This window comes from Salvelinus sp. IW2-2015, linkage group LG18 (genome assembly GCF_002910315.2).
Source record: "Salvelinus sp. IW2-2015 linkage group LG18, ASM291031v2, whole genome shotgun sequence".
Lineage (NCBI taxonomy): Eukaryota > Metazoa > Chordata > Actinopteri > Salmoniformes > Salmonidae > Salvelinus > Salvelinus sp. IW2-2015.
In genome coordinates this window covers 30,914,590-30,930,380 of record NC_036858.1, presented here as the reverse complement: position 1 = coordinate 30,930,380, position 15,791 = coordinate 30,914,590, and the positions used below count along the sequence as shown (strand labels likewise).

The 15,791-nt window shown below is 42.9% G+C and overlaps 1 protein-coding gene and 1 long non-coding RNA gene across 2 annotated transcripts in view; one reads left to right on the top strand and one right to left on the bottom strand.

Annotated features, from left to right (window-relative positions):
• The first annotated feature begins 416 nt into the window (after positions 1-416).
• Positions 417-15,791, top strand: part of LOC111978351 (EMAP like 4) — a 103,083-nt gene continuing 87,708 nt past the window's right edge. Inside the window, 1 exon segment of the mRNA XM_070448422.1 lies at positions 417-805. Coding sequence (XP_070304523.1) covers positions 781-805 — 25 coding nt within the window. The 5' untranslated portion in view covers positions 417-780.
• Positions 11,265-13,182, bottom strand: LOC139029235 (uncharacterized). Its single transcript, XR_011481523.1, has 3 exons — positions 13,054-13,182; positions 12,732-12,829; positions 11,265-12,317 (listed from the first exon to the last, which is right to left on the bottom strand). It is a non-coding gene; the product is annotated as an uncharacterized lncRNA (long non-coding RNA).

The window sequence follows — 15,791 nt, the reverse complement described above, 5'->3', positions numbered from 1 at the left end:
CAACTAGTCTAAAGAAGGCCAGTTTTATTGCTTCTTTAATCAGAACAACAGTTTTCAGCTGTGCAAACATAATTGCAAAAGGGTTTTCTAATGATCAGTTAGCCTTTTAAAATGCTAAACTTGGTTTAGCTAACACAACGTGCCCTTGGAACACATGAGTGATGGTTGCTGATAATGGGCTTCAGTACACTTATGTAGATATTCCATTAAAAAACACTTTCCAGCTACAATAGTCATTTACAACATAAACAATGTCTACACTGTATTTCTGAACATTTTGATGTTATTTTATTGACAACAAAATAGCCTTTCTTTCAAAAACAAGGGCATTTCTAAGTGACCCCAAACTGTTGAACGGTAGTGTATATATTGGCCAGCACATAGAGATTCTCAACTGTGTCAAATTGAGACGCGCTCAGACTAGCCACTCCAGGGAAGCAAGTCGTGCCAAAGCGGGCGGAGTCGGAAATGCGAAAGCCGAGCTCTGTCCTACCTCCCCCGGCGGAGGTGTACTATCGTGGAGTCAAGCAAGAGCGTGTGATCAACTGGCCCTGAGAACCACGGCGTTACTCCGGACTGAGAATCCACTGCGACTCGACAGATCCCCAGTTTACTACGATACGGTCGCGACCACTGCGAGAACAGTTGGCTAGAGAAATTTCCGCCTTGCCTGCCAGTCTGGATAGCCCGTATAGAGTCCGACATTCTCCCACTGTTCCCTGAATAGGACCCGTCATAACAGGAATATTTTTGGTGTCTGCTCGGCTATTTCTCCCAGAAATGGACGGTTTCGCCGGCAGTTTGGGTAAGTTACAGACGAATACTAGCCTATTAATGTGTCTGTCTAACTGGTGGACGTGGTCAATGCGAAAAGCATCGCAATTCATATAGCAGCCTGGAACGTATTGTGTCTTTATGTATAGGCCTACACGTGTCAGTGTTCTAGCTGATTTATTAAACCAATCGAGTCAACATTGTAACATATCACCTTGACACCAGGTTGGCTCCAATGTGTCAAAGTGCACCACATTTTATGAGCTCTGTTTTTCTGTGCTGGATATCACGAGTAGGCTTCACTTTACATACCACACTGCATGCAATAGGCTATTGTAACAATGCATCTGATCTTGTGCTATTCTCTCATACGCACTGGGTTGTGCGTTCCTGTTTTTTTTCTTCTACGTCCATTGCCTGTTATTGCTATGGCAGAGAGCCTTTTGAAAGACGTGTGGGTTGAAGAATAGATTCGTCAAGAAATCATTTATTTATCCAGTCAGTCTGCCAATGCGGGTGCGCGTAGGGTCGTGTGCGAGAGCATTGCCAACGCGCGCAGAGTGTGCGTGTGTGTGAAGAGGGGACGTGTCAGATAAGTGGCACTCCAAGAGAGCCCCCCCCCAAAGGTACTAATGTAACCGTTACACAATACAATTTAACTGACCGACGTTCTAACAAAAGGAATTCAACTTCCTCATTAGATACCAGGTAGGTGACGATCTCCAAGGACTGTACATGATTAGAATACGCACAAATACTGTGCGTGCTCAACTTCCTTGTTATCACGTTTTTACGAATCTCAGACGCAGTACTGTATATGTAAACAATAATGCAATACCCTACAGAATACTGTAAATTGCACACCCTATAGGCAAGATAATCACAGATGACCCACAAAAGACCWCCCAGAGTTTACTGCAGGTGACTTCTGACAGGGTTCATTTTTGATCACGGTGATGATGGAACATGCATGGCATCAATTGCTCTCAATATCAGTTAAATTCTTGCTGTTGATGGGCTACGCATGCATATTTTAATTTATTGAGATGCTTGGCGATGCCACAGGCAATTATTGCAGTGGGAGTCATCGTGTGTGTGTGTGCAGTAAAGTATAGATCGAGTGGTGGTAGTGTCATTCTGTCTTTGTCCTTTTGAATGCGGTGTGTGTGTGTGGTGTGAGCGGAATCCCATTCTCTCCCTCCTTATTGTCCTTCATGTTTGAATGCACTCAATGCAGTCCAGTGAAGTTAGAGGACGTTAGCCTAGAGCARGACAGAGGAGGTGGTGGAGGGTATGTGAGAGAGTGGCCGAACAGCGTATGAGGCTTCTGGTGCATAGCACGCTGAGGCATACATGCCCAGTCATAACTGCTCTGCAGTGCCCGCATGCTGTGCCAGCCTGTCCTCAACACTTACTGTGCTGATTTTCTCTCTCTCACACACACACAATGCTGCCAGTTTTATGTGTCCACTGCCCACCAGGGTCTTGGGCAGAGCAGGACCTATTAGAGAAGGCAAAAAGAGTGCTGTGGTCTCTTTCTCCTTATCTCACAATGAGTAAGGCCACATTGCTTTACATATACACATTATGCAATCGCTTATCATACATTCATAGTAGAAAAACATTCTTAATATTTTCTTAAACACACTGCCCTCTGGGCATAAGCAACAGAACACCATATGCCATATACAGCCACAGTGTAAAGGAACTTGTATCTGCTTTACCCTTTCGAACATTCTATGCAATGCTACTTTATGGGATATTTTTTTGTTGTTGCCTGCCTAGGAAGGGTCTTTATTACACAAATGTACAGTGACATTTTTAAAGTGACAAGAGCATCAGGTTTGGTATCTACTGAACTTTAGGGCTGGGGCTTTGCAGTGATAGATATTGGCGCAGTTGTATCGTTGCTAGGGCTGTGACGATACCAGAATTGGGATATTCTTTCCAGAGCAAAAAATGAAACTGCGAAGCAGAACAAAGTCTTTGGTACTTTAAAAACCTGCTGTACAGTGCATTTGGAAAGTATTCAGACCCCTTGACTTTTTCCACATTTTGTTACATTACAGCTTTATTCTAAAATCGATTAAATTGTTATTTTCCCTCATCAAACTACACACAATACCCATAATGACAAAGCAAAAAGCTGGTTTWWWYYKKWTTTTWSKAAWTTRRWAAAKKAAAWAAAWWAAWAAWAAWYWWWWKKWTTMSSMWAYWWWTRKYAKCRRTTWKRRKYSWKRTTTTTMYAYMWYSKYWTWKKYSCRTMYYMRRTRRTMGGMWWMYKSSRWKKAYSRTMGSKKKKRTMTATTTGGGGAGTTTCTCCCATTCTTCTCTGCAGATCCTCTCAAGCTCTGTCAGGTTGMATGGGGAGCGTCACTGCACATCTATTTTCAGGTCTTTCCAGAGATGTTCGATCGGGTTCAAGTCCGGGCTCTGGCTGGGCCACTCAAGGACATTCAGATCCTTGTCCCGAAGCCACTCCTGCTTTGTCCTGGCTGTGTGCTTAGGGTCGTTATCCTGTTGGAAYGTGAACCTTCGKCCCWGTKTGAGGTCCATTGCACTCTGGAGCTGGTTTTCATTAGAGGATCTCTCTGTACTTTTCTCRGTCATTTTTGCCTCGATCCTGACTAGTCTCCCAYTCCCTGCCGCTGAAAAACATCCCCACAGCATAATGCTGCCACCACCWTGCTTCATCTTAGGAATGGTGCCAGGTTTCSTCCAGACGTGACACTTGGCATTCAGGCKAAAGAGTTCAATCTTGGTTTGATCAGACCAGAGGATCTTGTTTCTCATGGTCTGAGAGTCTTTAGGTGCCTTTTGMSAAACTCCAAGCAGGCTGTCATYTGCCTTTTACTGAGGAGTGGCTTRTGTCTGGCCACTACCATACAGGCCTGATTGGTGGAGTYCTGCTGAGATGGTTGTCCTACTGGAAGGTTCTCCCATCTCCACAGAGGAACTCTGGAGCTCTTTCAGAGTGACCATCTCCCACGATTGCTCAGTTTGGCCGGGCGGCCAGCTCTAGGAAGAGTCTTGGTGGTTCCAAACTTCTTCCATTTAAGAATYATGGCCACTGTTCTTGGGGACCTTCAATGCTGCAGAWGTGTTTTGMTACCCTTCKCCAGATCTGTGCCTCGACACAATCCTGTCTCGGAGCTCTACGGACAATTTCTTRGACCTCATGTTCTGMTTTTTGCMCTGACATGCACTGTCAACTGTGGAACCTTATATAGACAGGTGTGCGCCTTTCCAATTCATGTCCAATCAYTTGAATTTATCACAGGTTGTCTCTAATCAAGTTGTTGAAACATCTCAAGGTTGATCGACGGAAACAGGATGCACCTGAGCTCAATTTCGAGTTACATAGTAAAGGGTRMGAACACTTATGTAAATATGTATTTGTTTTTTAATAAATTTACAAACATTTCTAAAAACCTGTTTTCGCTTTGTCATTGTGGGGTATTGTGTGTAGATTGAGGATTTGTATTTAATCCATTTTAGATAAAGGCTYTAACCTAACAATGTAGAAAAAGTCAAGGGTTCGGAGTACTGTCTGGGCAGTGTATGTACAATATAGTGTCCTATAGCTTTGAAAATAAATAAATGTGACTCAACATAATGATGTTTGTTTCCAACATTAGGACTGTTTCCCTAAAGAAGTTTAAATCGGCTTCATGTTCTGTTTACTTGCCACGATACTACAGCGTATCGCGATACTGGTCTCGTTGCCCTGGGTATCGATAGCGTGTCATATTGTTGTTCAAATAAATGACAGATTCACACCTCTGCAAAATAGGATCAAACTTTAGTTGATAACCTTTGCTGTACACTCATAAAGTCAGAGGACTTAGTCATTGATATATGTGACCAGCATCATAAATGTACTTCGGTAGTGAACATCAGTCAGTAGATGTGTTAGTTGGTTGATTCATGTGTATGTGCAGGGTGTGAGTGGATGGCAGTTCCATTGGGCCAGGCCAGTGCCAGGGCAGTCAACGGGGCACCTGTAGGCATGGCTGGGAAAGGCCACTYGGATGGCTTCAGAGTGCCCCTGCCGTCCCTCTGATCCCCTTCTGCATCCAATCAGCACTTTAACTGTCAAATGAGATTTAAATATAGAACTCACAGGAGCCAGCTGCTAGTGTTCACCGCCCTTGCCCCCCTGTCCCATTCACGTGTTAACTAGTGTGTTGTGCTTGGGGTAATGCTATTAAATGAATGTTGAGACCATAGCTTGGGACAAAATCAGGGCAGCTTGTGTGTTTTTGACTTTGCTTAACTTGTGGGATATGTGTTGAAGCTTGTCTGTGTGGTGTTTTGAACCTATAGTTTACACGTATGATGTTGATATTTTCCCTCTGAGTGAGTGTGGGTCAGGGCTCACTGAATCCGTGTGTGTGCCACCGGGCCCTGTGAGGCTGGTCAGTGCACTAAAGACAACTAGAGGATCAGGTTACAGGATTCCTTCCTGGTGAAAACGGAGAGGGAGTGCAGAGATCTGGAGAGCCACGCACGTGCTCCAGAGCGGTTCCAGATGCGGAATGTCACGTCCCACTTCTTTTCTTTTTTTTTCACCTCCATAACAATGTATTACATTACCGCCGGAATGAAAATAAATAGGACRGTCCTATTCTGAGCATGGAGTGGTTATATGAGACCGAGAGTAGTGTGGACAGACGGATGGACAGAGAGAGCGAGACAGTCAGTCAGCCAGTTGCCCCAGACCCATTGACAATACTGCAATACAAAAGACAGAGCTTTTACCACATCATGGTTTAGGGGGATGTTTTTGTGGGATTTTCTAACTTGATTGTGTGCGTATTTTATTTGTTTATGCATCTGCAGGGCATATTTTGAAGATCCTGTCTGTGAGAGCGGTTGTGTGTTTGTGCGTCATGGTCACGTGCTGGGTGTTTGTAAACAGATGAATGGGAGGCCTGCACAGCCTATGATCTGCCTGTCTTTCAGCATGTCTCCACTCTTACTATGAACAGATGATGGAGGCATGACGTGGGGTGGGGGGGGGGGGTTGGCTTGGAGCTCTTCCCAGAGCCCGACTGCAGGCTGTTTCTTCTTTCTACTAAAGGGTGCGTGTGTGCGATTTCTCATTAGTGGTACTGCATATCCTCCAGTGATCGCTATGTAGAACCAGGAAGTATAGCAATTTTAATAAAAAAATGTAAAATCCCACTAGTGTCTGGTGGTGATTTTTCTGCCCACAGTTCAGGGGAGCGCGCATGCACACAACACACACACACACACACATGCACACACACACATGCTACACTATTCATCCCATATACATAGAGTCCCACTATGTGTCTGGCTATGGGATCCTGCTTGTACTTGCCATGCTATCCCAATAGGTAGAAGACTTTGGCCCCTACCTGGTAGAACTGTCTGAGGTGACAGCTGGCTCTATAAGAGCCCCCATATTTCCTCCCCAGTCCTAGCAGTTGCTGAGGCAGTTAGAAAAATCCTTAAGATTAAATGAATGGTAGGATATGCCTCTCCCAGTCCCCATTCTTTTTATTTAATATTTTTAATTTTTTATGCAGCCTTGATGTTTCGATCCCCTCAGTTACTGGCAAGGCCAACTGAAGGTGGGGGAGTTGACGGAAAAGGATGGAAGGATGGCGGCAGGGTGGAGAGGTGCAGGCAGGTTGCGTGTTTGGGGGTGTCTCTAATCAGGATTAGGCAGGGATGTGATGCTGATGGGGGGGGGGGGTGGAACTGTGTCTGTGTAGATCACAGAGTGCAAGGATTAGAGAAGGGTTATTCAACCGTGGGTCGGGAGATACTACAGGGAGTCTGCGAAAATCTATATGGGAAAAATAATGTTTACATCAATACCGCAAGCAACAACCATAATAACACATGTTGAATTACTGACCACACACTACAAGAGTATCTTATTTGAAATGATATCAACATTCTCAACTCTTAACATTGGCACCGGTGCGTGTAATTTGCACTCACTGGAATGTGCAATTACACTCACTGGAATGAGCAGCCGCGAATACATTTGTTTTCAAATCTATTCATTTTAAAATGCTGATTTCTTCTTCTTGCCATTTTATCATTTCACCTGATAAGACAAGAAGTGATTTTTCTTTCTTTTTTTGGGCTGACATATGATGGAATGTGCAAACTGTTCAAACGGATGCACAACGAAGGTGGATCCTTTTAAATACACATTTTGTTACGTTTACAGACTTATTTTAAATTGAGATTTGTATTTTATTTAATCAATCTACACACAATACCCCATGATGACAAAGGGAAAACAAGTTTTTATAAATGTTTGCACATTTATAAAAATAAATATTTATTTTACGTAACTATTCAGACCCTTTGCTATGAGACTCAATTGAGCTCAGGTGCATCCTGTTTCCATTGATCATCCTTGAGATGTTTCTACYAGTTGATTGGAGTCCACCTGTGGTAAATTCTATTGATTGGACATGATTTGGAAAGGCACACACCTGTCTACATAAGGTTCCACAGTTGACAGTGCATGTCAGAGCAAAAACCAGGCCATGAGGTCGAAGGAATTGTCTGTAGAGTTCCGAGACAGCATTGTGTCGAGGCACAGATTTGGGGAAGGATACCAACAAATATCTGCAGCATTGAAGGTCCCCAAGAACACAGTGGCCTCCATCATTCTGAAATGGTTTGGAACCATCAAGACTCTTCCTAGAGCTGGCCGCCTGGCCAAACTGAGCAATTGGAGGAGAAGGGCCTTGGTCAGGGAGGTGACCAAGAACCCGATGGTCACTCTGACAGAGCTCTAGAATTCCTCTGTGGAGATTGGCGAACCTTCCAGAAGGACTACCATCTCTGCAGCACTCCACCAATCAGGCCTTTATGGTGGAGTGGCCAGACGGAATCCACTCCTCAGTAAAAGGCACATGACAGCCCACTTGGAGTTTGCCAAAAGGCACGTAAAGACTCGCAGATCATGAGAAACAAGATCCTCTGTGTGAAACCACAATTTAACTCTTTGGCCTGAAGGGCTCCCGAGTGGCGCAGTGGTCTAAGGCAGGGAGGGAGGAGGGCCGTAATTGTAAAATAAGAATTTGTTCTTAACTGACTTGCCTAGTTAAATAAAATAAAGAATGCCAAGCGTCACTTCTGGAGGAAAGTGTTCCCACATTTGCTGWGAACTTCTTGGCWGCTTTTTCTTCACTCTTTGGTCAGACTCAACCCAAACCATCTCAATTGGGTTGAGGTTGGGTGATTGTGGAGGCCAAGTCATCTGATACTGTACTCATCACTCTCCTTCTTGGTCAAATAGCTGTTACACAGCCTGGAGGTGTGTTGGGTCATTGTCCTGTTGAAAAACAAATGATAGTCACACTTAGTGCAAACCAGATGGGATGGTGTCTCACTGCAGAATGCTGTGGCAGCCATGCTGGTTAAGTGTGCCTTGAATTCTAAATAAATCATTGACCGTGTCACCAGCAAAGCACCATCACACCACCACCTCCATGCTTCAAGGTGGGAACCACACATGAGGAGATCATCCGTTCACCTACTCTGTGTCTCACAAAGACATGGCGGTTGGAACCCAACATCTCAAATTTGGACTCATCAGACCAAAAGACAGATTTCCACCGGCCTAATGTCCATTGCTCGTATTGGTGTCCTTTAGTAGTCGTTTCTTTGCAACAATTCGACCATGAAGGCTTGATTCACACAGTCTCCTCTGAATGGTTGATGTTGAGATATGTCTGTTACTTGTACACTGAAGCATTTATTTGGGCTGCAATTTCTGAGGCCGGTAAATCTAATGATCTTCTCCTCTGCAGCAGAGGTAACTCTGGATCTTCCATTCCTGTGCCGGTCCTCATGAGAGCCAGTTTCATCATAGCACTTGATGGTTTTGGCGACTGCACTTGAAGAAACTTTCAAAGTTCTTGAAATGTTCCGTACTGACTGACCTTCATGTCATAAAGTAATTATGAACTGGCGTTTCTCTTTGTTTTATTTGAGCTGTTCTTGCCATAATATGGACTTGGTCTTTTACCAAATAGGTCCATCTTTTGTATACCCCCTACATTGTCACAACACAACTGYTTGGCTCACACACATTAAGAACGAAAGAAATTCCACAAATTAACCTTTTACAAGGCACAGCTGTTAATTGAAATGCATTCCAGGTGACTACCTCATGAGCTGGTGAGAGAATGCCAAGAGTGTGAAAAGCTGTCAAGGCAAAGGGTGGTACTTTTTGAAGAATCTCAAATATAAAATATATTTTGATTTGTTTAACACTGTTTTGGTTACTACATGATTCCATGTGTTATTTCATAGTTTTGATGTGTTCACTATTATTCTACAGTGTAGAAAATAGTAAAAATATAGAAAAATCCTGGAATGATTAGGTGTGTCTGAACTTTTGACTGGTACATGCTTAATTAAATTGAATAATATGATGGTGTTTCTATTCCATGAAAAATGAAACCCTCAGGGTTTCCGTTATGATGGAATGGAAAATATGGCGCTGTACAACGTGACGGTTGGGAGTAGGCTACAGGCTTGGAGGATTCTGAATTGTTTTCCTTCATTAGACAACTTTGTTCCATTATTTCTGTAAATCAGTGGTATTTATTCCCATAGTAATTCATTATGTATCCATAACTAAATCTATATCTGCATTTTGAAGGTGTTTTTTTTWATCATTATTTTATTAAGGAAATGTGTTTATTAGGCTACTGTGCAGTCTACAATACATTCTGTAGTAAACACGGGAAAGTGCCTAATTCCTTTCAAAAGCGAGAGGCCATGTCTGTACTACAGAATGCGGGGGAAGGGAGACCAGGGTTCAAATCCCTGTTGGGGAGGAAGGAGTAGGTTGTCCTTGTAAATAGGAATTTGTTCTTAACATGGAGAATGGAATGGAAAATGTCGGTCCGCAGTACAGTACTGGGCTATTTACGAGGAAGGAGTAGGCTCTCATTGTAAATAAGAATTTGTTCTTTAAACTTCTTAAGGATCCGCCCCTTTTTTTCAATTTTCGCCTAAAATGACATACCCAAATCTAACTGCCTGTAGCTCAGGCCCTGAAGCAAGGATATGCATATTCTTGGTACCATTTTGAAAGGAAACACTTTGAAGTTTGTGGAAATGTGAAAGGAATGTTTGACAATATAACACAATAGATCTGGTAAATGATAATACAAGGACAAAACCAACCGCTCTTTTGTATTTTTTGTAGCATCATCTCTGAAATTCAAGAGAGGCCACAGTTTATTATTCCAGCCCAGGTGCAATTTAGATTTTRGCCACTAGATGGCAGCAGTGTATGTGCACAATTTTAGCCTGATCCAATAAACCATTGCATTTCGGCTCAACATTTTGTCAAGACTGGCCAAATGTGCCTGATTTGTTTATTAGTAACTTTTCATGTTCAAAATTGTGCACTCTCCTCAAAAAATATAATGGTATTCCTTCACTGTAATAGCTAAAATAAATTGGACAGAGGCAGTTAGATTAAAACCTCTTATAGCTGAGARGGGCTAAGATCCCGTTAACGGGATCGATTTGACAATAGCCAGTGAAAGTGCAGGGTGCCAAATTGAAACAACAGAAATCTCATAATTAAAATTCCTCAAACATAGAAGTATTTCACACCATTTTAAAGATAAACTTGTTGTTAATCCCACCACAGTGTCCGATTTCAAAAAGGCTTTACGACGAAAGCACATCAAACGATTATGTTAGGTCAGTACCTAGTCACAGAAAAACACAGCCATTTTTCCAGCCAAAGAGAGGAGTCACAAAAAGCAGAAATAGAGATAAAATGAACCCCTTCACACGTACCATCACACCCCGTGTGATTAGAACACTCATTTAGAACGCTCGTTTAGAACGGACAGTTTCGAATGACGCAACAATCAGCATTTGAGCTGGCCACACTTTTTTCAGAAACTATTTACACAAACAGTCCAGTACAAAGTTATGTCCAGAATGTGAGCAGTTTATTTTTGGATGCAATGTTCAGATATTCACAGGACTATATATAGCATAACACAATCATCCTAACCAGAAATGTAGGCTACATTTGTCCTAGCGCTAACTGAGGAAAGATTGACCCAACACAAGCAGTCATATTCGGCTGACATAAACTACAATATGTATAATTAATCACATCACYGGTGATTGATCTAAATAATTAGGTAAAGCACTTCCGAGAAATCGAAAGTAATCCGACGATTAGTTTCTTCAGCGCGCAGCCATGCATTTTTTCCTCACAGAAACCGAAGATAATAAGAGAAGACAAGATGAGTTTGGTCTGTTTATAGTATGCATGTTGAAGGGGTGTGTCATCTACCGTCGTTCACATCCCACCATTCATTTCCGGAAACCCTCAAAAAATGAGTGAACTCTTACTCACCTCATTTTGTCATAACATCTTTGGTCAAACAGACGATTACGTGAAACCCAGAATGCATTGTATGTCAACAAACATGGCTACACAGCTGAAATTAGCTTAGCTCATCATAATCAGTACAACCTTCAAAAAAGTATGTTACACATATAATATGTGCCCATTACAATCTGTGCAAGAATCGGAATGCATGATTTGTCACCTAGATTTGAAAACATGTGAATGAAACAGTAAATACACAAATAATTGCCACACAAAACATTTTCTGATAGTGATTTATMGATACAAGTGGCGCGTGCCGGCATTCAACCACGTACCCTCTCAKTCTAAACCATTCAGTGTTGTTGTTTATGTATGTAGCTAGTGAGCTAAGCTGTAGCATTAGCAATGTKTTTCAAAAGGAGACAACTCACAAATGTGGAAATTCAGGATTTAAAAAAAAAWTCTGACAATGAGTCTGAAAGTCAGGAATCAGATTCTGACAGTGACAGTGAGGAGCTGCCCCCCAGCCATTGAGAACCCTGAATCTGAGGATCCCTTGTCCACTGACAAAGTCCTAGTTCCATTAGAAGATGCTGGTGGTGATGGTGGCAGACTGACAGTGGATGAAGTACAGGAGTTCTGTGGTAGCTGGAAGGCCACCAGTCATTTCACCCCTCCTGGCCCTGCTGTTTGCTTTGACGAGTCCCCGTCTGGAGTGCAACGCCCCCTGCCATTTCCAACTGAGGCAGAGTGCTTCAAGTTGTTTCTGACAGAGGAGCTGGTGGGAGACATAGTAGAGACCAATCGCTATGCCTTGGAGCTACAGGATAAGAGAGAGCCAGGAGTGCGGGACAACCACAATTAGTGAAATGTATACCTTCCTGGTGACAGTCCTTCTCATGGGGATAGTAAAGAAGAACTCCCTAAGAGAATACTGGAGCAGAGATCCTATGTTTGCAWCTCCCTTCTTTGCCACCCTCTTTTCCCAAGACTACTTTCTAGTTCTGCAGCTATGACTGCATTTCATCAACGCTACTACCATCCTAAATGACCCGTTATACAAAATAAGAAATGTCAACAGCTGGCAGTAAAGTGGCATGACAAACGAGACGTCCATGTCCTCTCCACTGTCCATACAGCAACCATGTCGGCCACAGGGAAGGTGGACCACCTGACGGGAGAGAGAAACAAACCAGACAGAGAAACATTAAACCAGACTGAGAAACATGAAACCAGACTGCGTGCTTGACTATTACCTCAAAATGGGGGCAGTGGATAAGGCCGACATGATAAACAGCTTTGTGGAATGCACTCAGAAAAWWWTTWTATTTTTCCAGGGTAGCGTCAAAATACAACATGCCAATACTTCTGACGCATTTAGCATTGTTTTACAGAGCTAATATAATAATGTAACTAGCTACATAAGCACGATTGAATATAACACCATAAAAGATGAGTAACGTTACCTAGCGTGTCCGCGGTTATAAGGAATATACACAAATATATTATGCTCCATACACACAGTGAGCTACAGTAGAAACGGTATAACACGACACAAACTATTATAACGTAATTAGGCACTTACTTTGATAGAAACGCAGTCTGGATTTGAAGATGGGTGTCTGTAGTGACGCCTCTAGCACTGAGACGCTGTGCCACTTGGGAGTCATAAGGCCAGGGTAGCTTCAAAATACAACACATGCTAATACTTCCCTGACGCAATTAGCATTGTTTTCCAGAGCTAATAGAAGAATGTAGCTAGCTACCTAAGCATTGAGTGTAACACCATAAATGTTATGAAATGAGTAACGTTACATCGCGTGTCCGCGGTTATAAGGAAAAACATGATGCTACAGTAGAAACAACATAACACGACATACAGAAAGTATTATAACGTCATAAGGCACTTTCATAGAAACGCACACATTTCCAAAGTTCTTATTGGTAACGAAAACAACTTTGATTGCGATGCAGGCGACAGGTGGAAAATATGAACACGTGTATGCAGGACGGCAGATGAGTAAATGTCTGCAGACTTGAACTGCACAAACAATTGAAGTGTTTGGGGAATTTTGTCCGGGTCAGAAATGTCAAAAAAATGAATTGGTCCGCAAAAGTAAAAATGACTACTTTTATGTAAGAATGAGGCGGAACACACCTCATTTCAAACTGTTATTAGAAAATAAAAAACTTTGAAAATAATTGATAAATAAAACAGGCTGCGTGCTTTGGTTTGAGGGCAGCCGATGAAATGATGAAATGTCTGTTACATAACAATCACATTCTGGAATGGAGAGAACGTTCTAACATCACGTGCATAAAAAAACTCACGCTGGGGCGACCGTTAGAGATATTTGGAACTCACGCATGAAAGGGTTAATCACTAACCTTTGATCTTAATCAGATGACACTCATAGGACTTCGTTACACATTACATGTATGTTTTGTTCGATAAAGTTCATATTTATATCCAAAAATCTTAGTTTACATTGGCGCGTTATGTTCAGTAATGTTTTGCCTCCAAAACATCCAGTGATTTTGCAGAGAGCCACATCAATTTACAGAAATACTCATTATAAACATTGATAAAAGATACAAGTGTTATACATGGAACGTTAGATAAACTTCTCCTTAATGCAACCGCTGTGTCAGATTTTTTTTAAACTTTACGGAAAAAGCACACCATGCTATAATCTGAGTACAGCGCTCAGAGACCAAAACAAGCCATACAGATATCCACCATGTTTGTGGAGCCAACAGAAGTCAGAAATAGTATTATAAATATTCACTTACCTTTGATGATCATCAGAATGCACTCCCAGGAATCCCAGTTCCACAATAAATGTTTTTGTTCGATAACGTCTGTAATTTATGTCCAAATACCTCTCTTTTTTGTTTGCGCGTTTAGTTCCAAAATCCAAATTGATGACACGCAGGCCAGACAAAGTTAAAACATTCCATACAGTTCGTAAAAACATGTCAAACGATGTATAGAATCAATCTTTAGGATGTTTTTTACATAAATCTTCAATAATGTTTCAACGGAGAATTCCTTTGTTTGTAGAAATGCGATGGAACGCAGCTAACTCTCACGGGGCGCGCCTGAGTGAGATCGTGGCACTCTGCCAGAAGCCCTGACTCAAACAGCTCCCATTCCCCCTCTTTCACAGTAGAAGCATCAAACAAGGTTCAAAGACTGTTGACATCTAGTGGAAGCCTTAGGAAGTGCAATATGACCCAATAGACACTGTATATTGGATAGGCAAACCTACAAACCTCAGATTTCCCACTTCCTGGTTGGATTTTTTCTCAGGTTTTTGCCTGCCTTATGAGTTCTGTTATACTCACTCAGACATCATTCAAACAGTTTTAGAAACTTCAGAGTGTTTTCTACCCGAATCTACTAATAATATGCATATTATGCTTCAATCAAGATCTCAGCGATCACTGCCTCATTGCTGTATCCGCCACGGGTCCCGCGTCAAACGACCACCCTCATCACTGTCAAACGCTCCCTAAAACACTTCTGCGAGCAGGCCTTTCTAATCGACCTGGCCCGGGTACCCTGGAAGGATATTGACCTCATCCCGTCAGTTGAGGATGCCTGGTCATTCTTTAAATGTTACTTCCTCACCATATTAGACAAGCATGCTCCGTTCAAAAAATGCAGAACCAAGAACAGATATAGCCCTTGGTTCACTCCAGACCTGACTGCCCTCGACCAGCACAAAAACATCCTGTGGCGAACTGCAATAGCATCGAAGAGCCCCGCGATATGCAACTGTTCAGGGAAGACAGGAACCAATACACGCAGTCAGTCAGGAAAGCAAAGGCCAGCTTTTTCAAAGCAGAAATTCGCATCCTGTAGCTCTAACTCCAAAAAGTTCTGGGATACTGTAAAGTCCATGGAGAACAAGAGCACCTCCTCCCAGCTGCCCACTGCACTGAGGCTAGGTAACACGGTCACCACCGATAAATCCGTGATAATCGAAGACTTCAACAAGCATTTCTCAATGGCTGGCCATGCTTCCTCCTGGCGACTCCAACCTTGGCCAACAGCCGCCCGCCCCGCTGCTACTCGCCCAAGCCTCCCCAGCTTCTCCTTTACCCAAATCCAGATAGCAGATGTTCTGAAAGAGCTGGAAAACCTGGACCCATACAAATCAGCTGGGCTTGACAATCTGGACCCCCTATTTCTGAAACTGTCCGCCGCCATTGTCGCACCCCCTATTACCAGCCTGTTCAACCTTCCTTCGTATCATCTGAGATCCCAAGGATTGGAAAGCTGCCGCGGTCATCCCCCTCTTCAAAGGGGGAGACACCCTGGACCCAAACTGTTACAGACCTATATCCACTGCCCTGCCTATCTAAGGTCTTCGAAAGCCAAGTCAACAAACAGATCACTGACCATCTCGAATCCCACCGTACCTTCTCCGCTGTGCAATCCGGTTTCCGAGCCGGTCACGGGTGCACCTCAGCCACGCTCAAGGTACTAAACGACATCATAACCGCCATCGATAAAAGACATTACTGTGCAGCCGTCTTCATCGACCTGGCCAAGGCTTTCGACTCTGTCAATCACCATATTCTTATCGGCAGACTCAGTAGCCTCGGTTTTTTCTAATGACTGCCTTGCCTGGTTCAC